This window comes from Corvus cornix, chromosome 2, assembly GCF_000738735.6.
Source record: "Corvus cornix cornix isolate S_Up_H32 chromosome 2, ASM73873v5, whole genome shotgun sequence".
Taxonomy (NCBI): Eukaryota; Metazoa; Chordata; class Aves; order Passeriformes; family Corvidae; genus Corvus; species Corvus cornix.
In genome coordinates, this window is record NC_046333.1 from 99,101,689 (window position 1) to 99,126,488 (window position 24,800).

A 24,800-nucleotide genomic window follows, 5' to 3' on the forward strand; every position below is an offset into this window, starting at 1 on the left:
TATTTAAATTAATTTTAAGACACCCCCAAGTTTCTGTATTGATTAAAGAAGACTAAGTTAGAACTTTATTAACTGAAATCATAAAAATGTGGTTTTTCATGTGAATGTTTATCATGAGGGAGTGTTAGACTAGTAGGGAGTTCACCAAAAATACACTTTCATTAGAAAAGTATTTCCTCATAGAAAAGGATGAAAAAATAACAGTGGTGTAGATGCATATTCTAAACAGCCTTACTTACTAAGAGCATGTTCAACCTTCTTTAATGTAGCCATGTACATCTAAGAAAATCACCATATGGTGTTTAGAGTGATTGTAGCAAAATTCTTCCAGGAAAGAAATCAGCTGGTCTAGTTGTGAATGCCTGTTTTTCACCAGTCACTAGTAAGGGAGTCTCAATAACTGAAAGAAGTAAACATCTGCTCTCAGCAACATGAATCCTTCCCTAGGATTCCCTCAGATATCTTTGGGTACCCAATGCTGCTGACAGTATCCAAAATATATAAGGATCCTTGTTAACAAAAAATAAATAAATAAATTTTAAAAATCTAATCTATGTACAGATACAGTGGAGAAAAGTTGATGTTTAGAAGAGGGTAAGTATGGATTGGCAAAGGGACTTTACAATATCAAGTATTACTGTGTTATGCAGTGGAAGTAATGTTTTATTTAAGCTCTTTCTAGTAGAACCTGGCTCCTGTGGGGTGCAGCAATGCCTACAAAAGCTACAGTCATTGTCCTCAATCTGTTGCTCTACGATACACAACCTTAGCTCCTGTGAGGAATACAGAGGTATCAATCAGGGTTTGACGCAGAATATAATCTAGGAAAAATGAACGGGATATCTAAAGTATGATTAATAAGCAAGGACTCTTGACCTGGCGTAAATATTTCAACATTTCTTAGCTAATATAATGAAGAAATTAGATGCTACACACACTAATGAAAGACAGAAAGTGAAATGAAAATATTTTCCTTTTTTTATTTCTTCTTATCTAATTATCACTGGTGTCTGTTATACAGAGAGCATTATTTAAATGGCCTTCGGATTGTGCCTTTGTTATTTCCTGCTATAACAAAAGCACAAGATTCCAGTGATGGAACACCAAGTTAACAGACTGCAAATCACTACATCAGTGGTGAAGGTTAAACGGACAATGTATACTTCAGTCCTTCAGTACAGTGAATAGCGCTTGACAGCTTCATTAATATCTCTGCATTAGTATTATCTGATTAGATCTTGTGCAGGATCCATTAATCTTTCCTTTTTTTGAGGTCTGTCTTTTTTTTTTTTCTTCTTTTACTTTTAAGGATTAAGAATTTTATCCTCTCTGAAGGAAATTACAAAACAAGTCTTCTATTTTAGAGAGGCTGGATATGAAGTTATAACTCAAGGAAAGCCCATTTTTATAATGTTCATTTTTACTGTATGGTAACTTTGTAATAATGCACTTTTCAGAGGTGAAAATCCCATTTTTAAGCCCAGTTGAGGTTTTATATTGAAAACTGCAGTACATCAAACAAATGCACACAATCTCTCAAAGGAACCATGGAAGCCTCAAGTTCTTACATTGTAAACTCTGATACAGAATTGAAAGAAAAATTTCTAGCAAAAAAAAAAAAATTAAGAAATGTTAACAGTAATGGAAAGATAGCTCTTCACTCAAAAGCTCATGCATAAACCCTCTCCTCCCCCCACCCCCATTTTATAATTGCCAGTATTGCTTTTAGAATGAACTCAGGTTTTAAAATAATCTCTTAGCAGTCAATTTCTATGTGAAAGTGCTTTGCAACATTATTTTTCCTTTGACATTCAAACTGGTTGGTGATATTTGTGGTAGGGCTGTGTATTGAGGGTAGAAATGAAGGCAAAGTGAGCAAGAACTCTACCATGGGAAATCTTAATGCTTGTCACTTTCTGCAGTAAGACATTGCAACCCTAACTCTACAGAGTGTTTAGGGGTTTTTTGGTCTTTTTTTCCCCCCTTAAGTCAACTAAAATCTCTCCATAGACTTCTGAATGGCTTGAATCACATCTCATAACATTTCAAAAAGTCGCAAAAATAAAAATATACCTTGCAGCCTTTTTTTATTATTAAATTACCATAACTACTTCAAGTAACAAATATTTGATAAAGTGTAGGTGGATACAGAGCATCTGTTTTAATCTTTAGATGTTTTACTACTAAGATATTAACATTACTGAAGTCTAACTTTAGCCTGCAACTTCGTGAATAAAGTGAAATCTGTACTTATATGATGCCTTTTTTAGTACACTATTTCTATGAATAGTGCTTTGGAAACCACAAAAAATAAGGGTTTGTGTATGTATTTTGCTTAGAAAGTGAAGCCAAGTGAAGCCAAGACTCCATTAATATGTATTACAATCAGGATTCTGAATCAAGATGTGAAAAATCAACATGAATTCACTTCAAAATTGTACATAGGTTTGCATGGACACTTCAGAATCTGTTGTATTAAATGACTGGATCATCATGCACTTCCATAATTGTTTCTTCAATTCTAGGATTTCTACTGCAGAGAAAAATCTGACACATTTTTTAAAACTCCAATATATGCAAAAAAAATTACACTTTTTCTCCAAACACCCTCACCACTGTGAAATTGAGCTATGCAAATGATCTCAGTCCTTACGAACGGAGCACTGATAGCAGTATGTAAATTACAAATGAAACCACAGGAAGGAATTGATCCTACTCTACAGATGGAGAACTGAGTCACGGTGTGAACGAAGAAAAAATTTTGAAATACGTCTAAGAAATATAAATGCCCAATTCCTTTTCATAAACTCTACAACACTTCTTTTTTTTTCTGAAAAGATCACACAAGATGGATGTTTTCCTAAATCCAGCTTAAACGTAAGTTACACATCTAGTTTAGTTTTACTTTGGAATTGGCAGCCCATGACTTCAACAGGTGCACTCGTCACTGGGTTAAAAACTGGCTGGCTGGCTGGCCGGCCAGGCTCAGAGAGTCGGTAGTGAATGGAGTTACACCCAGTTGCCAGCCAGTCACCAGTGGTGTTTCCCAGGGCTCAGTGTTCAGTCCAGTCCTGTTTAATATCTATCAGAAATTTGGGTAAGGGGATTGAGTGCACCTCAGTAACTTTGCAGACAACAGTAAGTTGGGTGGGAGTGTTGATCTGTTGGAGGGCAGGAAGGCTCTGCAGTAGCATCTGGAGAGGCTGGATCAACGGGCTGAGGCCAATTGTGTGAGGTTCAACAAGAAAAGTGCAGGGTTCTGCACCTGGATGACAACAACCCCTGCAGTGCTTCAGGCTGGGGGCAGAGTGGCTGGAAAGCTGCCTATCAGAAAAAGAACCTGGGGGTGCTGATCATGAGCCAGCGTGTGCCCAGGTGCCTCAGAAGGCCCATGGCATCCTGGCTTGTAGCAAAAGCAGTGTGTCTGTAAGGACCAGGGCAGTGACTGCCCTCCTTGTACTTGGCACAGCTGAGACCACACCTTGTCCAGTTTTGGGCTCCCCACTCAGGAGGTGTTGGAGTGTAGAGAGAAGGGCAATGGAGCTCATGAAGGGTCTAGAGACTAAAGTCATATAAGGAGTGGCTGAAGGAACCGCGGTTGTTTAGCCTGGAGAAAAGGAGGCTCAGAGGGAACTATTCTCTAGAACTATCTAAATGGAGATTGTAGTGAGGTGGGGGTCAGCCTCTTCTCCCAGGTAACTAGGGATAGGACAAGGCAACACTACCACAAGTTGTGCCAGGAAAATGTTCAGGCTGGACATCATGATGACTTTTTCCAGTGAAAGGGTACTTAAGCATTGAAACAGGCAGCACAGGGGATCATCATCCCTGGAAGTGTTCAAGAAATGACTGGATGAGGCACTACAGTCTAATTGACATGGTGGTGTTCAGTCAAAGATTGGACTTGATGAACTTGAAGGTCTCGTCCAACCTTAATGATACTATCCTATCTATTTTAGTATATAGATAGTATTTAAAATACTATCTATTTTATTCTGTTCTGTTCTGTTCTATGATTTACTACAGAGACTGTGCTATGGTGTAGAGATTAGCCAAACTCACATTATTTGCAACATCAGAATTGTAGCATGAACTGCTCTGAACAGGATAAAAAAGATCTCTTCTGCTTCATTTGACAAGTGAGAACTTTTCATTTATTTGTTAGTGTTATTTAACAAAAGAGAAAGTAAGTAAATAAAGGAGTGGGAATATTTCCACAGGGACTTGTAGCTACTAGGCAACAAATTGTATGAATATAGTAGGTTACAGGAAAAGACCCTTATTAGCTTTCCTACCAGTTTCCCACCCTCCCTTTAAGCTGAGAATATTACTTATGGGTCTCATTCACGTTTTTTATAACAAATTCTGAAGAAAGAGGAAAAACGAAGAAAAAGAATCAAAGTTTGTCTTCAAGAATTTTTCGTATCCTATTTCACATTATGACATAGCTGAAAATAGCCTAAAAATTACTTACACAGTTTTATATACCATTGTAGATGAATGCGGGATACATTTTTTGCATATGAATTCAGTTAACGTATTGCAGAAGAGAGCGATTTTGTTTATTAGTGCCAATAACCAAGTAAATGGTGCAGCACTGTTTTACTAGCTTCTGTCATTAGATGAACTTTTAGCTTCTCTAATCTTACAAAACCCAATACTACCCAGACATAACAGGCTGTTATTATGTGAGCCATAACTCCATGAACAAAATTAGTCCTTGTCCTAAATATTTAAAAAACGTTGTGTGGGGGGTTTTTCATTTATTTGTTTTTGTTTGATTGGTTTGTTTTGGTTTGGGTTTTTTTGGTGGGGGCTGGCGGGTTTTTGTTTAGAATGAAATTAAGCAACTTCCTGTAATACGTGAACTTCACATCTCATTCATTTAATCCTGATTCAAATATCCTAACTGGGACAAAATAAAATAAGGTGCGATGAGTATGTGAAAATCCATATGGCTGCAAAAACTGTACAGTGATACACATGCTTCCTAGTTGTGCTGCATAAGGTAGTACAATCCTACTCTTTACTCTTTCAAAAGATAAAGACCAAGTGGATAGAAACACAGAGAAAGCTTTCTTCTCTTGTCTGATTCCATTTGGTCAAGGAAGTTATTGCAAGAGTCCCAGACTATTGTCAAAATGTTATTTTGAGCTGAGGTTTAGTCTGGTAGCTGATCTACACGGACATTAGGCACTAGGTAGCAACAGTACTAGCATGTTCAGGAACTTGTAATCCCTTGTCTTTCCGTGGCTATAAGAACTATGAGCAGAAATACCACTACTATTCAGAAAACAGCACTGTTCTCTAAATGTTTAGAGAAAAATACATCCTGAATAAACTGTGCAAGCCAAAGAGATATCTGGGTTTATAGCAATGCAGAAGAGCTATAAAGAAAGGAAGAATACACTCCATATATTTCAATGAATATCACTGTTAAGAGTAAAACCATAATTTTTTTTTTCCACTGACTTTGGATGTTTTGAAGTCTCTGTGTTACAGGGTGCAGAGAAGAAATATGTTCAAACATGCATGGAAAACAATCCAAAAAAACCAAAAATTAAACACACACAAATCTTATTTGTATCTTATTACAAATATTAGGTGTAATCTTGAGATACACCTAACCATGTAACACTTTTCTCTTTCTAATATCGTGGTATTTGCTATGTCTCTGTTTCAAACCGGATCATTTTCCTGCATGTTTTGCTCATCCTTGGGCAATTTCTTTAATACTCCATAAAATGAATATTGTGGAATAAAAGTAAAAAAGAACATAAAAATCTTGCTTTGCTCAGTGAATTCATAAATCTCACTTCCCACAGTTTTCTTTTCTTTCTTACAAAAACTCTTTCTTTTTTAATTTAATGCTTCTCATGTGTTAAAAGAAGTGTTAGTTTTGAGTGAAGAAGTCAACTTTCAAAATTGTCTTAAAGTATCTTATCCTTCTAAAAACAGAATGCAAAATCCTCAGCTTGTGTGTGGAACTCGGATAACCAGGTGCCAAACTTTCTCCACAACACCCAGCACAAAAATGAATGGAGAAGTGCCTTCAGCTGCTCAGAGTTACTGCCGGTGATTTTCATGCCCAGCCTGCTGAGCTTTATGTACGATTGCAGCAGAAGTATGCAAAACTAAAGCACCCATTTGCATTTAGAACCAAAGTGTGCCTTTTCATAAGTCTTTGCCTTGGCATTTTACTGCCAAGGCAAAGACTGTGTACACAGACATGTCATCTGAGCATATCAATACTCACAAGTTGAAAAGGATAGGCATCCATTTTGAGGCTGAGCTGTTTCTCAATACCTCAGCTGATTTTAGGGCATGAAAAGGAGCAAGGTAATTGCATTCAGAGGAGTACAGAACGTCATGTGCCCAACAGTAAAATGTTTAGGCAGATTCCAGGCTACATACTTATTTTCTTCCCTGATTTCTAACTAACAAGCACACATTAACATGCGGGGATAACCTGACTGATCCAGCAGGTAAGGCTCATGATTGAAGCCACTTAATCTGCATACACAGTTATGAATGAACTTCTATTCAATTTATTATCCAGAAGAAGGTGCATTTGCCTGATAGCCACTGTGGTTCAGCTCTTCACTTCTAGACAATGTTCTCTGCAGGGTTGGCAGGGAGGGTCTTTCAGCACTGAGCAAAGCACATGGTTCCCTGGAATCAAAATGAAAAGCTAAGGACATCTGGAGGTTTGGGAGGTGCCCCTCAGAATGGGGAATCGCCTTTGGGTATGTCAGAGTATGTCAGGTTTGGGTGATGGGCAGTCAGTTTTCTCCACAGCAGAGCACTGCTGTGCTTTGCATTGGTAGCTGGAAAGGTGTTGGCAACACACCAGTTTTATGGCTACTGCCAAGCAGTGCTGGCACAGCATCAGCACTGTCACTCCAACATTCCCCACACTCACCAGTAGGCTGGTGGGCAAGATCTTGGGAGGAGACATAGGCATAACAGCTGATCCAAACTCACCAAAGAGATACTCCATGCCATAGGGTGTCTGCTCAGATATAAAAGCTAAGACAAAGGCAGAGGGATGAAGTGAGGGGGTGGACATTCATTATTTACAACCATTGCCTTCTGAAGCAACTGCTACTTGAACTGAAGCCCTGCTTCCCAGGAAGTGGCCAGACACCTCCATAAGGAATAAAATCTTCTGTTTTTTCACTTTGCTTGGTGTGCATGTGACCTTCAGTTTTGCTTTTGTAAACTGCTCTTATCTTGAACCACAAGGTTTTCTCTATCTTATTTTCTCACCCCATCCTGCTGAAGAGGGGATGATAGACTGGCTTGGTGGGCACCTGGCACTAGCCAAGGACTACCTACCATACAGAGGAAAGTCAAAAATAGTAGGAGAATTAGAGAAAAGGTCTACTGCTGCAGAGAAAAATGTCTGAATACTTGTGTCAAAACATGGCAGTATGTAGGTATAAAAATGATTAACAGATTAGACCATTTGATCAGGTCAACAATTTTTAATGTAGTCCAACAGCTATTTCACAGAGCACTTCTTAGGCAAATATTCAGTAGTTAAAAGTCCAGTTCAGTTCCCTAGCTAAAATGATTACAGAAATAATAAATGTCAATTATTTGGTCCACTGTATAGCACTAAAATCAGGATACTCCAGGAGCAAATACCATGACTACAAAACCATACTAAAAATGGAAGTGAACTCACCAGTTCTCAGATAACTGAAGACCTTGACTGATTAAGTATTGCTCATTGTGGTACTCGTAAATGTTCTACCTCTAGGATAGGCACATTTCTCCCACATCTTTGCCCAAAAACTTTAAATGAGCAAACTGAAGGAGCCACACTGAATTTGGCTGTTGAACAAAAAGACTACCAACTTTTCATCACTTGTATTTCAAACATGCTAAGCAGAATTACATTTTGCAAGAAGCCTAAGATGGGTGTTTTTTCCTTGAAAAGAGATGATTCACATTACACATATCTTTCAAGGGTGAACATACTTCATTTGTTGTGACATCTCTGGATGACTACCAGCTCTCAACAGGTGTTAAGGGCACCAGGGAATTAGCCCATTGCTTTGCAACATCATTCAGTCAACTTCTTTCAAAAGGGAAACAGAACTGAAGCTTTATATTGCTTTAAGAAGAAATCTATGCACCAGAGAAGGGAAAAAAATATCAACACAATAAGACAAAAAAACCCCACCACCGATAGGTGAAGGTTCCAAAGATTAAAGAAAATATAGGGAAGAAAAACCTGTTATGGAACCATATTAAGTATATAGGTCCTTGTTCAGAAACATAGTTACATGCATTCCAAAAATGCCAAGTCATTCCCACATTTTAGGGGTATTAAGCTGTTGAGGAATCCATTCAGTGTAGGTAGCTGGGTGAGCAGCTGCAGTGGGAGCTGCAGATTGGGCTCTGGGTGGGAACTCTAGGCTGTGAAATGATGACCTTTTGCATAACAAAGGTCACAGGGACCTTGCCAAGCATTCACCCATTAAAGAGTAGGAAATAGAGATTTTTCTAAGGTGTTGTATGACTTATTACTGTTCAAAAAATTTAAATTTCCTTGAAAATTATTTCAGCACATTTTTACTTTTTAAAAGGATAGTCTAAAAATATGTTGTAGCAATGTAAGAAAGCTTAGTTTTAATATTTTTATATAAACATGATTTTTCAATTTCATAATGTTTTCTAACTGCACACATAGAAAGCTATGAAGAAAAATACTTATTTAAATTTTACATTTTTTTAAAACAATATTTTTTAATAATACATGATCTTGTAAACCTACTACTTTTAGTGTTACATAATTTTAACTTAAAAATATGTGCTTTCTGAATAGTACCACCTCAGCCAAATACATTTAGATAATTATTTTTAAAATTAATTTCAGGATCCATTTTTTATTTGGAACTTACATTTTTACTGCAAGATATATCTTCACATTTCCTACTATTTAATACAAAGCCAAATGAGACTAAAGTTTAGATTCCTATTCAAACACGGCCCTTTAAAACATCCTCCTCATAACAATACAGGTCTTGTCAAAGAAAATGCAGAATATTTTTCAGCACAAATCATTAAAAACCTCAAAATCACACAATGAAGTCAAGATGAAATATACCAACGGAAACCTTTACAGCAGACAAGGCTCTTAGAAACAAAAGCTCATACTCTCATTACCTGTCCCCATTTTGGAGAGTTCCAAATACAATCAGTGGGTAAAATCAGACTCACCTTCTGAATGGTTATGATCCCCTCCTGGGTGTCTTTGTCAACAGAAATTTTGAATACTCCCAAACCATCACCATCCACAATCTTGTACTCCATTTCTGCATTAGGTCCAACATCTGCATCTGCAGCTTTTATTCTGGCTACCACAGAAGCCACTGGCAAAGACTCTGGGACATTATACTGATATGATCCTGCAAAATTATAAAATTTAATGAATTCAGAGCCTTCTGGGACTGAAAGCCAAAAAAAATAAATCTAGTGTTCTTAAATCTACCTTCCTTTAAGTCATGTGCCTGAGCATTTACTCAGGCTACAAGAATCTATTCTTCATTTTTGAAATAGAATTGCCATTTTTGCTAGGTTTTCTTTGTGATAGACTCTCAGTACAACAGGCATAACTTCTTCATGTGACAAGAGAAGTATAAGGAAAAGATGCAAAAATATAACCCAAAACTTAACTGCAAATCATGATGTGAATCCCTGATAATGCAGAGACTCTTTTACTTTGTTTTTCAGAAAAGAGGAAAGAAAAGCAAGTAAAATAATATTAATATAAACTATTATTATTTTATAGCTGTATATCTTGATTAGGCAGTTCCTAATCTGAATATCACTAAAAACTAATATATATTCATTTCTTTAACAGTAAGTGCACCATCTTGAAAATTCTAGCTTTTTTATTCAAGTACAAAATGATATATATGCTGTCAAAAGGATATCAGAGTGCATTCTGTAACCAATAACACCCTCACCTTCAAAAACAGCTTCAGTTATTCTATTATTATTTCAAGCAGTTGGTGGCTTGAAATAACAGGAAATCTATTATGTCCAGATCTATTTTTTCCATCGTTGGAGGTGAGGCTGGAGCTGACATGAATATATACTTCACATTATTTTAATTCTATGTTACCAAGTAATTTTTTTTTTTATTATTAAGAAAATAGCACCCCAGACAGAATGCTATGAATAAACTGAGCTCTTCAGGTTTGAACATACAGCTGTGTGCTCCTTTCTTTGGTTTGGATGAGAGCCACCTTGGTCAAAGAAATCAAATGGAGGGAAGGTGACTTTCCGGCTCTTTTGTGATTAACTCTTTAGGAAACACTGTAAGCATGTGGAAATGCCAAAGGAATATGAGGGATTAAGGGTCAAGTTAAAGAATCTGGAAGTTGAACTGGCAAGACCTAAGTATCTATTGGGATATATTTTTTTGTCTATTTATTCACAGAGAGGAAGTAAAATACATTAATAAATGTCCCGTCTGTACGCCATTTCATTTCAACTGATCTGGTATGCACGAGGTAATGAAAAACAATGCTTACTAAATAATAATAATAATAACTCGCAGTCAGTGTTTATCAAATTACTTAACATGGACAATAAGCACTTTTTGTTTAGAAAAAGCACAGTGTGTAAAGAAAATAGCAGTGTTTAGGAATAACATTACAAGTCATGTATTTACAAAGTAACTTACTGCGTGGAAAGCGGGGCGGGTTGTCATTAACATCAGTCAGGGTGACAGTCACAGATGTAGTCCCTGACAATCCACCATTCTGCCCAACCATGTCCTTTGCTTGGATAACTAAGAGGTACTGGTCTTTGGCTTCTCTGTCCATATTCGGAAGAGCAGTCTTGATAACACCTGCAGAAAGACAAGGATTGCACAAGCAAAAATACACTAGTGTGAAAGATCAGTTTGCCTTTGAAAGGTAAAAGCAGATCAGTGGTTGCAGCAAGAGTGGAATGAATTAATTCCAACACTAACATCACAGGTTTTGACTAGGAATTGCACTGACATACCATAAGCTTTTTTTAAATAGTCACCAAAACCCACCAATTTTTATTTATTCCTAGATTCACTGGGTAACGCTGTGCATGATTGTTTTCCAAATACCTTCTCCCTGAACTAGACTTCATAGTGTCGTGGGTAACACTCCCTTCCCTGGAAGATGTAATCTTCTCTATTTGTTTTCCTACTCTTTTAGAGCTAGGAAGAACAGAATATTCTGCTCTCATTTTTAAGATTCTAAGATCAAGATTCATTTCACTATCTTTTGAATACACATTCAACACATTAACTCCTACCCATACTGATAACATGCCACACTTTGCAGATATATGAAATTATCTTATTTTACCATATATTGAACAATATCCCCTTCTAAATCATTGGCATAATTAAAAGGGTTTTTTTGTTTTTTAATGAAATACTTAAATATCTGAAGTAGCTTTTGTTGTGTCCATTTGATGACCTGCATAATTAATTAACTGATGTGAAATGAAAACTAGAAGAAAATTCAGTGTTCCATCCTTTCAGCTATGCTGATATACATCAAAAAATAAATATGCCTTCTCAAAATATGATGATTTTATGAATATTTCATGCTCAGAACATAGTACAGCTGCTAACCCTGATTTCCAGAGAGGCAGCCGTTTACTCCACCAGCACATAGTGTCAGCAGTAAAAGAAACATAAACAAGCTAAATAAAGAAGAGGCACATTGGGACACATATCTCTTCATCTGCTATTTGTTGAATGTTTGCTTAGAGTTTTATTTCTTTTTTCCCTTATGAATGCTGGACTTGCCATTAATCATCTCTGGGTTGAAACATTTATTTCACAGACTGCCTGGCACTATTTCACCCATTTTACAAGACATGTTAAAATACAATACACAATTTCATAGTGTTATTGTTTCTACCTTGTTTTTCTTGGCCTGCTTGTTTTCTGTCATGGTTAAATTACCAGGCAAAGTTATCCAATCATTTGGAAGCAAACTGTCATGCACACAGGAAATTTGAGTATCACATCAAAGTGATGAAAATGTATGCAAACATTTCAGTCTGAATTCTTAAAGATTTTGATTTAGCAGAAACTACCATATAGTTCAAGGGCTGTCTGCAGTCATTATGACAACATACATGGTACATAAACACACATGGAAAGGGAGAAAGAGAAACAGAGAGAAAACCACTATAAATCATACTCATTGGAGGGAAAAGTGCTATATATCCCTGCTGAGCATGGATCTGTTGCAATATGAAGAGAATTATAGAACTTATTTCTGCAAATTTTGATGTTGCTAAACATCTTCTGTTCACAGCATTGGGACTCAGTTCTGATTCACATCACAGATTTTATACCATAAAAAGGGTAAATATATTTTTTCTCTTTTGTCTCAGCTTGGCTATATCCAAAATGAAAATTATAACTGTTCTCCTTGTAGGTGTAAGTGAAGGCTCAAGCACTAAACTGAAATGAGCAGAGCAAGAACCTACTTTCCTGCTTTATGAAATGATACAGCAGAATGGGAAATATTTATTAAACCAACAGAGGATTAAAGGTTGCATTTGATTGTGGCTTAAAAATATTCACAAAATTTCAAGAAAATTGTAAAAACAAAGTTTCACCAGTAATACGCCTTGAAAGTGGCAGCAAAATGCTACATCTGATAAGCATGGAAGCACAGTGTTTTCTTCTTCAAATTAATAAAGAAAGTATTCATTTCCCACAAAAAAACTTCAGTTTGAAAAGTAGAATGGAGAGTAATTGTGCTTTAAATCTATTCTTATGGAATCTCTCTATGTGACATATAGATATTTCTGAAATCTGCAAAAAAATGCTCAAAGTATTTTGAAATTTTAACTGATAAGAGAGATAACAACAGATAGCAGACCAAGCAGCTGGTAGATTAAAAAGACAAGAATTTCTATTCCAGCAAAGTCTGTTTATTACATAGCTCTGATGTGTGGTTTTCATAATGTATTCTAAAGAATAAGAGATTAGAAGACCAACAAAACTCAAATATATTCAATTAACTGAGAGGTCACATTAATAAGTCCCTAGCAAGTTTTAAAGCACATTTTCCTTTTTTTCTTAGCATTACTGCAAAGGGTTTATGTAAAGTTACCTGTTTTGGGCTCCACAGAGAAGTAAGGCTGTCCTTGCAATATGCTGTAAACCACTCGAGCACTGTTGCCATAAGTAGGATCATCCGCATCAGTGGCTGTCACTTGAACCACAGAAGTACCTGTAAAATGTTTGAGGCACTATTGTACATGAAAGACACAAAAATCTGAACTACACTTGCTCAAGATGCTGTGCCAGTATATATCTGGAACAGTGTGAGGTGGCTTTTTCACAGGCATTCATCATTTCCATGCTGACTCTGTTTAGTATATCAGGTTCTACTTGTAAACTAGTATTATCAGCTGTTACAGAATTCTGTCTTCCCAAATACTCACAGGCTTTGACTCACAGCAGTAAAAACCATCTCACTCAGTAGCTCCTACTCTATCTCTGCCTTTGCTTGGTGAAGGATATGTGCGCAAAATTTCTGTAATGATGGTGAAGCCTGAAATCTGTTTAAGTACAAAAAATAGTAGTAGTATTTCTTTTAAGAGAAGTCTGCATGCTGAAATTGTAATGACTCATTAGAAATTTGAACATACATACATATATAGGTTTTACCAATTTTTATAAACCTACACAGAATTATTGTTAGCCTATAAAATTATTTACTGCTTCATAAAAGACATGGCTGACGAGTTTCTTTTTCAGCTCAGAGAAAACCTGGTGAAAGCTGTCTCCATATTCCTTTAAAAAGTACTAATTTCCTTCAATAATCTGCAATATCAGTTGTGGTAATCTATTTCATAAAGATTCCTTGATCAAGAAATGTCTCTGTGTTGACAGGAATAAGAAAGCAAAACTTCTAACTGGCTAGCAAGAAGGGTATATTTTGTGAGGAGCTCATTCTGCATCCAGCTCCTATTCATTATGTCCTCCATGTCAGTTCCCATTTGTTTGGTTCTATACAACAGCTTCCATGGTGTGTGCTGGGAGCAGAATAAAATAACACTCAAGGGCCAGGGCCTTGGCCATGGTCACCACCCTTTGACAGAGAGAAAGGATTATTTTTTCTCACTGGCAGATTGTCTGGAACATTCAGACCTTCCATTCAGCTGCCCAGGGATCCATTTGGAGGTGAGATTGCAAATTAATATTGCAGCAATTTGGCAGATGCCCAGTAAAGGTCTTCAAAAGAGAGGATCAGACTGCTTTACAGACTGGATTTAGACACATGATTAGAGAAAAGCATTTGTTAAACACAGTGTTCATTTTCTGAAAGAACACGTTTTTGACATGTGAAAATAAGACCAGCAAGTCTTGAAAACACTTCTTAAGAACAAACTGCAATAGCAAGTGTCCAGGGTGAACATAACATCAATCGTATTCTGGTCAGTTTTGCTTGTATTTTTCAGGAAATGAGAGAAAGTTCTGAAATTCTTTCTATCTGAAATACTACATCTCCCATCCATTTTCCTCATCTTTTCCATTCTCAGTTAAGTAGAACATCATAAATGGAGCCTGGAACTAGGATGAAGGTTTGGAGAGAAGATTAAGTGCAGCCCTCCACAAAATGGAACAGATTGCAAAGGATGGGTCCTGCTTGTAAGAATTCTGACCAGATATGATCATTCATAAGATAAATTTATTCACTTAGGTTACGGCCTAGCTAGCCCACATTCCTGATCTCTATTCCTGAAGTATCCATGGCAAAGTAGTATGATTGCAATTCTGTTTAAATGCAATTTTTCGCTCTTTGTGACCTGTCTAATATTTCTGGGGAGGGAAAAGGTTCTTTCCAACCTGAAATTTCACATGCAACTATTAAGTAGATGGAAAGTTTAAAAAGAAAATTGGTAATTAATCCACGAAGTCATTTATCAGTTATGGGACTTACAATACATCCATTTTCTGTTCACCAGTAACTAAGAGCTTTGATTCAGTATGTCAAACTGATTTTACAGATTACTCTATAATATAATATCATACAGGGACCTATTTTAGACTTGCCAAAGTCTATCTAGCTTTTGAGAACAAGGGTATCAAAATGATTGTTTGACATCCTGTGTTCTTTGTGAAAGCCAGGATTACCACATTTACAAAGTCACTAAGCCCTGCCAATGAAGCTTACAATGTCTGCAAATATTGGCAAGAGTGCTTATAAACCTCACACACAGTTACGTCTTTGCCCCCTGCTCTTGCTGCTTTCAAGGGCTCCAGACCAATACAAGATCAAAGAAATTACAAGCTCTGCAATCGTAGCACAGTCATTTTCAAAATGCTGCAAGTTTAGAAGTGCTTGTTTGCTGTAAAAATCTATTGATGTAACAAACAAACCCTCTACATTCCATGAGATGAATAAAGTCATTATCTGAATCTAATTGTCTCTCTCCTGAAACACACAGATCTTTCAGAAAAGGATGGGTTTTAAGTAGAAATTCTAACATCAAATCTTTCTGCGATAATCCCATTTAAATGTAATCAGTAACTAAAAAACAATGATACTTTTCCAGTCCCTCTGTGCTAATCAACTTCTTCTAAACATCAATGGGGGAAAGATCTGAAACCCCTGCTATTGTCATTATTTCTTTACTAATTGCACACAAAAAATATTGAGCTTCTGAAGTCCCATGCTAAAAGGGAGATTTCTGTACAACTTTTTTTAAGAATATGGAAGATAACAGAAGGTATTCTAACTATGTGAAAAGTCCTATGTGTAGGAAATCTGTTCCAAGGAAACATAATGTACAGAAAGATCTGTATTTGAGGATTTCCAGAGATTTTTCCAGAAGAAGCAGATTGCTCTTGAAGAACAGGTATTCCTTCAGAGTATGATAATTGCCGCGTATTGCTGTCCTAATCTTTCTGCAATGGATTGATGTCAAATTAAAATATGTAATTCCTTTTAAAAAAAACCCCAAAACATAAACCTGTTGGGATACTCATGGATAGCAAATAAATCTAAAGGGTGAGGAAAAATCGTTAGTTGCATCATAGTTCCAAGTACATCATCTTAGCAGAATTTGTGTTCCTGCACTGAAACTAAGTCTTCCTTGTATTCCTAAAAGCTCTGCCTTACCTTCTGATACAGACAGTCAGCTGTCATACAAGCATCCAAGATTAGGCCTTACAGGTGACATGGACAATCAACAAATGGTACCACACCTTTACTCCATCCAATAAAATGAGTGTTCCAATAAATCCTGTTTAGTCGCCATTGTTCAGAGCCCGGGAGCACAAGTGCAGACAGGACACTGACCCTACCCCAAACTTTCATTAGTGACTTTATATAAACTGCAGCTTCACAACTACAACTTGAAATATTTCTTCCAGTTTGTGCATTTGATATGGGTTGAAAAAATAAATATGGGTTATTTATTTAAAAAATATCTTTCTCTTTTAGATATGGATTCATCTACAATTATTTTTCTCTACAGTCATGTCTTTTTAACAAAGTTTGGATATCAGTTCATTTAAAAGAATTCTACAGGTAGGAATTTCATATACTTTTTCAGCAATTGTAGCAAGTACTGAGAAAAAATCTGTGCTGCTTATCAAAGTGTTCCACGTATTTCTTTTTTTGGTAGTAGTTAGTAACAGCCTTAATTCTGTGTGATTGGCACAGATTTCTGGTTTTATTTTCCAGAAAGTTTAAGATAATTTTTAACATAATCTTTAATATATATTGGTAGAGATTACAAAATTACAGTAATCTTAGAACTTGACCTATTTATACTGATATTAATGTAAAAGGATGGGAGGATCTTTGCAGAGAAGACCTTGAATTTAGAATGTTATTTGTACTTAAATTTACCCAGGTCAAGACTCAACAATGTTCCTGACATGCTGTAGAGATTAACCTTTTCTGTGATAGGAAGAGAAAAAGTTAAACTGGTTGCTGAAATTTATTTTGATTTTATTTTGAAGGGATCCATTTTGAATCTCCCAGTGTATTATTTTAGAAACCTCTACAGAGATTTTTAGAAAGCTTGCTCGTAACTTGCAGTATATTTTACCCAAATTCTGAAATAATGTTTTATGAGAAATGATTCTGTGACTTCTGTTTTAATATTGGTGAGATCATTCAAAAGAAAACTGGTTTCTAAAACCAGATTAATGTAACAAATGCCTGATTTTGAAACTGCACAAACTCATATCAGTTGAATTTCAGCCAAATTAACAAATTAAAAATAGAGCTTTAAGGCAGTCAGTTATTAAAATTATTAATTGATATCAGTTAACAATGGGTACTATGTCTAACACACAAAACAAATCCATGATGGCATCACATTTCTACATGGTGTCAGCTGCTGTGAAAAACGTTAAACACCTTTGCTATCAAGTTGTCCATAATTCCTGCTTAATCCTTATGAGCAAAAATCCAGACTAGTTCTGCTCAGAACCATCTGGTATTTCTGTGCTTCTGCCACTGGCCCTTACCCACAGCAATGCCTCCACAGCCTTTCCCCTCCAGGAGTGTGAAGGGGGAGAGTCAGAAGCCTCTTCACCTTCTCCCTCCCCTCCCACAGCCTCGTTATGTTGCCTTCACTTGGGGACAAAACTCAAGACTGGTCCCAGCTAAGCAGCAAGGTCAGATAAAGGGAAGCAGAGGTGGCTTGTGCCTGGAGAGGGACACTTCCCCTTCATTCAGGTTCTCAAAACCCACTACACACTGTATCAAAGATTTAAGCATGATACAATGCTTTTGCTTTCTTTTCTTTGTTATAGAATCCAGATATTTCTATCCATCTCAACCAGGGGTAATAAACATGGCAAGAGAGATATTTGTTGTGGTGGGTAACAACCAAAGCTGTTGATATGGCTAGAGATCAGAGAAGATTAAAAAACCGATACTGTGTTGGGCATTGGAATTCTCATTCCCACTCCCTTGGCTATGACTCACACAGACCAGTATGTTTTTATTTGAAATATAATTCTACTCAATTTTTTAAGTACCAGACATACTTTAAAAAAATATGACAAAAACAAACCCTTATGATTTTCAGATAAGCCATATCTTTGGGGGTTTTGCCATGAATAGATTTACAAGCCATCAAGATATTTACCCTGTTCAGGATAATCAATATAATTGGGCCTGAGCCAAATATAATTTGAACCTGACCCGAAGTCATTTCAAATAAAAGAAGAGATTGACCTCAATTAGCCTTAGATAATGTCCAAAAATATTTGTCAAATAAAATACAGAACCATTATACTTGCATAACCAGCCTGTAGGTTAAAGGTTATAGTTTTTCTAGCCTTATAGTTAATTTGGATTTATAATCCTATGATCTCTTTCATTTCTTTTAATATCCAATTAAAAATCCTTGTCATGGATATAATTTTAAACAAAATAGGAGAGAGATACTTTGTATCTCCTTAATATTTCATGGAAGCTGCAGGTGATTAATTAAAAATTATGTTATATGAATAAAGTATGAATTGCTGTAACTATGTAAGACAAAGTGCGACAAAGTGTGACAAAGGAATTTCATGGTAATCCTTAACTCTGTAACAATGCAGTAGGTGTGTGATACTAACCATGAAGACATTTAAAATGTGCAGTTTCAGGAAGTTCATTAATCTGAAACCACCCTTAGTTGACACAAACCTCAGAGAGTGCACAAGTCTCAGTTAATAATTTTGCATAATACTTCACCTGATTTGAAAATACATTTGGTGTTGTATGGTCCATATGGGAGAGAATTTCTTTTACTCATTCATGATGTAAAGATTCAACACAATATGCAAAAGCAGCTAATTTTGAAAAACAGTCCTTGTATTCTCCACTGCACACATTGCACTCCCCCCACAGATTGATTTCCAATATATTTTTGGAACAAATGGAGCAGAGATAGGAGTAGAGGCATGGATTCGTAAGTGTAGGTAAACCTCATATATCTGTAGTAGTTGTCTGTACATCAATATGCCAGTGCAAGAAAAGACAGAGGTAATAAATGCAAAAGAGAAATATGGAGACAATTTCTTTTCAGTTCATAGGCAAAAGTGAAAAAAACCCCTCATAGTTGCTGCAAGCTACATCTTACTTAAATAATCTTATTCTAAAACAAAAGGGCAACTTAATTTAAAAAAATATATATTTTAACACAACGTATTTTTTGAAGTGGATGATTTAGGTTTTATAGTCTTAGATTATCTGTTGTCTAGATTTTTTCAAAGTTTGGAAGTAATACATTCTCAGCAATGTATCACAACTTCATCTCCTTCCTGTTACTCCACAAAAGCTGTGGTGTCTGTCTTTCTTCCAAGGCTAATATTGCCTCCTCAGTCATCCACATAGTGCTTGAGTGACAATAAGCAAATGCCAAGTATCAATGAGAAATAGTGTCTATGCCCACTGCTTAGTAAAATAAATGTATAGAAAATGCATTAGCAATGTTTTTACTTATCTTCTATTGACTCCTAAGCTGAGTTTCAACTATATAAGCAATGCTTACTACTCATTGCTGCAGGGCACTTAGGTAGGGAAGATTCTTTTTCTCTCTCTAGCTCCAGTTTAGATGCATTGTTTAACATTCAAAAACACAGGAAATCATATTGAGGAAACTATAGCAAATTTTATGTGCAGTCTTACTCTAAGAGTACCACATTTTAATATGGTTTAAAATCAGTCAAGCAAAGGTAATATTTATTTCAATGACCAGAGAACTCTCTCAAGCTGAAGTGAGCCTTCCCATATACATATTTCTAGTAAATTAAATTAAGTTCTTGTGCTTTTTTTTTTTTTGTTTGCATTTATAATTTCATCTTAGATAACATTTACCAAAACATCTCTGGGCAAAGTCTTAATTTGGTCTGAGAGAGTCAGCTATCAAAGGAACAGAGGCACCTGACAATGGATGAGCATTTTGTCTCTTTAAAATGAGGAGATAGTGGATTCGATTTTGAAATTCTTCCCTAATTCAAACTCAGGAAAAATAAGCATTTCTTCGTTTCCAACAAAGGGTCTGAAGCCTCTAAAATCCATTCTTCTCTGATTCCACTAGAACTTTGAGCTATGTCAAATTGTATCCCAGTTCCTGCTGCTTGCATATGTTCCACAGAAAATGGGATTTCAGTGTTTGAAAAAATATCCAATAAACTATTACTAAAATGTGCAAAAGTTAGAAACAAAAATATGCTATTCACTAGCAGGAAATTTGAAGAGTTTTTTGTGAACGGACGCTATCTGAATGAAATTATAAATTATCACCTCTGAGTACCATAACATAGGTGTGAAACTTATTACTGTTAATGGGAATTATAAAACAAAGCCTCTGGGCACTGGAATGAGAAATACACCATGAAATGGTTATCTGAATTCTTGCATAGCTATTTGAGTTTCACAACATTTTTGAAAGGGTAAATATTTAATCTAGCATGTTATTTCCAGTTAAGTCTTGAAATATCTAACTGTTGCAGGTGCCTCATAGATAATTAAGTAGCTTAGTGTGAAACAGTAAAAAATAATGAAACTTTTAAAAAGGCAATAGGAACAAATTTCCCACAACACCCACAGTGTATTTTTCACTTACCCACAGGAGACATCTCAGGAACTCCAGCAGTGTAGGGACCATCCAGAAATTTTGGCTCATTGTCATTGATGTCCTGAATCTTAATGACGAACTCAGACTCTGGCTCCACGGGTTTATTAGTCAGCCTATCTAGTGCTTGTGCTCGGAGCGTGTAGTAGGCCTGCTCTTCTCGATCCAGCCTCTTTGTAGCATGAATATCCCCCGTGTTCTCATCAATAATGAAAATGGAACTCGCCCCTTCGCCTGACAAGATGTATTTGATGGAACCATCGCCTTTATCAACATCAGAGTGAAGCTGGTGAAAAATTGATGAGAGATGAGATTAACTTACAAGAGAGTCAGTGGCATGGAGATATGTAAAAATAATTCCTATGTTGAGCAGGAGTATATGAAATTTTATTGTTCCTGGAAAGATAAGCTGAATGTTTATCACACACAGCATGTGAGGGACCATTCAAATCTGTAAACTTGCTCCTTTAAGCAAGAAAACTTCATTCTTTCCTGCAAACGATCTCACTCTTCTCATGCTAGATTTTTACATAGGCAAACACATGTACCCGTATGATCATAACCATCACTTTATTCCTACCTGAATTTAACTACATTGTTCACTTCACCTTATCATCCTACTGAAGGGTGAGACTTCAAACAAATGTCAGGATAAGCTTAATATCAGTGTGCATTTGCTCCTGTGTGTATTCACATATTTTCTCAGTGTTTACCTTGGAGAGAAGTGAAACAGTCAAATGTTCCTCATGAGGGAAGGTAGCAGGGCAGATACTGATCTCTTCACTCTCATGACTAGCAACAGCATTCAAGAGAATGCCATGAAGCTGAGTCAGGGGATGTTTAGGTTGGATATCAGGAAAGTTTTTCACCCAGAGGGTGGTTGGGCACTGGAACAGGCTCCCCAGGGAAGTGGTCACAGCACCAAGATTGACAGAGCTCAAGAAGCATTTAGACGAAGCTCTCAGGCACTCCTGGGGTTTCCTGTGCAGGGCCAGGGGTTGGACGTGATTATCCTGATGGGTCCCTTCCAGCTCAGCATATCCTATGATTCTACAAAATGAGGTAAAACGTACTGGTTGATAAATTGCTCAGTACTATCTGATGGACCTGTAACTTCAATTCTTCACTTCCATATCTTGCTTTCCATTATCTAATTCCAGAAAAATTCAGACTCTGAGAAAGATCAAGGTGTCCTGGCAATTTTGGAAGTACACAGCATTGAAAGCCAGGGCCAGTTTCCCTGGGACTACTTGTAGCAGGCACACAAGAAACATACTTTGGTAGGTCCAAATGTGTCTTCCATTAGAATGGCAAGATAGATTTACAGGAAAAAAGTTTTTTCCTTGCCACTCAAGCTATTTTAACTTACAGAGCAAGATTCCACATGTTTTCTAGCTCTTTTATGTCCTTCGAGTATCATATTCCTGTTACAGAACACAAACACCCCTTACATACTTCTCAAACTTGTATCAAGAATGTAATTGATATGGATATCATGTTATAGTAACACATACATGTAATATATTTAATACTGTACAAGTGGGAAGAGTATCAGTAAAATTTAAAGTACTTTCTTGTTTGTTAAAAGTGGATTCATACTTGTAAATAGCTGAAGACAATGTTAAATATGCTTGGATTTTTCTATCTCATATCTTCTTTGTAGCTGTCCTAACTCCATGTCATCCCGAGTTTGGAGGTAAGTCCACTGCCATCAATATCATCTCAATTTCCATCACTAACTGCTTTTTCTCTCTGTTAGAAGTATCACTGTGACAGTATTCACTTCCAGAATACATGCAGAAAATTGTTATCTTGGGCATAACTTAGCACAGCTGCAAAATCTTTTCCCATTTCAGTAGGGAAGTATTCATGCTCAGTTTTGAATTTTTCAGCTGGATAAAAGGCTGCCTATTTCTTACACATTATTTCACTTACACTGTTTGGATATCTCATACTTATGCAATTACAGTGCACTCCTCTCTTTTAAGACAGAAATGGCATCTGGAGCTTTGGGCTGGATTAGAAAAACAGAACTAGGGTATCTAAATCAGATTAGCTAAATTATTTCAAATTATTTCAAAATATGGTTTATCCTTATTCTGCTGCTACCTAAATCCAGAGACACCTAAACAAGCCTGAGATTTCTTTGGTGGAGTTCCCTGAATATTTAAAGCTCTACTTCTCTGCATACTCAGGCATAAACAACGCTGACACTGTGAGCAGGTAAAAATGTATCTCACATTTGGGCTCGTTCAAGATCCACAGCACTGCGTATTCCTCAGTCCCAATAGCTGGGCTTTATGAAACCAACCATACCTCTGTTTAACTCACACATCTGGCAGCTGGGACTCTCAATGCTTTGTTAAACTTGACTAGAAGAAGTATCCATCTTCCCTACAGAGGAGCAGTTGACTGTGCAAGTAATAATCTGTTTAACTTGTCCTTGATTTTGTTTCATTTTTTTTTTTTCCTATTTTCTTTCTCTAATACCTACTTCGGGGTGCATAAGTCTCCTGTGTGCCACAGAGGCACTGTGTGGGTTTTCCCTACACAGCCAGAATCCTATAGTCTAGACTGAAATGCTGAACACCACTACACAAGAACTGAGGTTATGGGATACAGAGATTCCATGCCTTCGTCTTTCTTAAGTGATTCTGTTTTCTCCATAGCTCATATTCCAGCTGGTCTTTCTGTGGTGGCTGAGACTCTCACATTCTCCCTGTAAAGGCTGTTCCAGCTCTTCTGGCATACTTAAGGACGTGCTGGGTGAGAGAAAAGCAGAGGACACTATCATACTGAGCAGTTCATCGGGCAGAGCAGTTTTCTGAATGTTAGAGATTTATAAGTAGATCTCTTCAAGCAGAGGAAGGAAATTTTCCATATCTCAATTGCTGAGAGCAGCAGAGCACTGCCCATGGAGGATGGAGCTGAGCCCATCAGCACATACAGTGGTCTCAAGCTGCAGGGCTGCACAGCCTACCTTTCACCTTGTATCCACATCCAGCCCTATCCTGAGTAACTAACCAGCACTGTTTTGAGAAAAAAGTAGACCTTCAGGGAAGAGGCCAGTAAATCCTTGAAGATGCACTGAACAAGGCTTTCACATCGCAGGGAAAGAAGAAATTCTGTAACTTCAGCATTTCCCATTTGCTCATTCAGTGGCTTGCTGATTAACAACACATTGTTCTTTAAGGAGTTCCACTCTGAGGTCCATAAATCTCCTCATGGATTACACTACAGTGGCTGGTGACCTGCAGTGAAATGCTGAACAGAAGCTACTTTTTGGAACGATGCCTTGGTAAGAAAACTGCTACTGCATGGATTAGTAAAGTGATTAGTGAGGACCTTTGTTATTCCAAGGTTAAGGCTCTGGAACTGCAAACTTCTTTGCATCTTTTATTAAAACTTTGTTCTACTAAGCATTAAAAACTGTTCTGGCCCATGCTCAAATTAGTAATGCATCATTCTCTACCTACTTAACCCCAGGAAGGTGATATAGCTCAAGATTTAGTTTATCTTTGGCACTATAGAACAATCAATTCAGTGGGAAGCACTCTAAAGAGCTTTTTGAACATTTTCATATGCATTTTAGAGGAGATCTGAGAAAACTTAAAAGTACAGTACAAGAGAACAATGCAAAAAAAAAGTACCTTGCTGAAAATATTGAGAAGTTTGGTACAGTTTTCATGTCACCTCTGTTCCAGTTTCACACAATATAATTCTTCCATACAGTGATCTTCAAAATCTTCAAAATCATTAATGAAGTGGCATCAATGCTTTGCAACTATGAACAAAATTTTTGAATGTCCTGTACCATATTCACAGCTCTGCCACTACCAAACATGACTGCAAGCTGCCTGTGCTTCCAGCTATTTAATTTAACATCATAGGAAGTGAGAAGTACAATTTTCCATATAATGTTGGCTTTGGAAAACACTTTGCACATTTTTTGTCATTGTCGGGTTTTCTTGTTTGGTTTTGTTGTTGTTTTGGGGTTTTATTTGCCCCCTTTTTACTAGAAGAAATGCATTAAGTAATAAGACCTGAGATATTTATTTGTTCTTGTTATTAATTTGGCAACAATTATATAGAATTATATTAGTCCTCAGGACAGTTGTACTTTACAGGAAGGTTCCAGAAAGCATCTATGATAGTACCATCTGCTAGCTAGTGTTTCA

General features: G+C 36.7%; 1 protein-coding gene across 2 annotated transcripts in view; it reads right to left on the reverse strand.

Annotated features, from left to right (window-relative positions):
• The window catches only part of LOC104687256 (cadherin-7), a 92,744-nt gene that overhangs the window by 30,761 nt on the left and 37,183 nt on the right, over positions 1–24,800 (reverse strand). For both annotated transcript variants that reach the window (XM_010396271.4, XM_039549662.1), the window contains exons 3-6: positions 20,614–20,908; positions 13,140–13,259; positions 10,703–10,870; positions 9,232–9,419 (exon numbers count right to left, since the gene is read on the reverse strand). In XM_010396271.4, the coding sequence (XP_010394573.2) occupies positions 9,232–9,419; positions 10,703–10,870; positions 13,140–13,259; positions 20,614–20,908 (771 nt within the window). The remainder of the gene's footprint in view (positions 1–9,231; positions 9,420–10,702; positions 10,871–13,139; positions 13,260–20,613; positions 20,909–24,800) is intronic.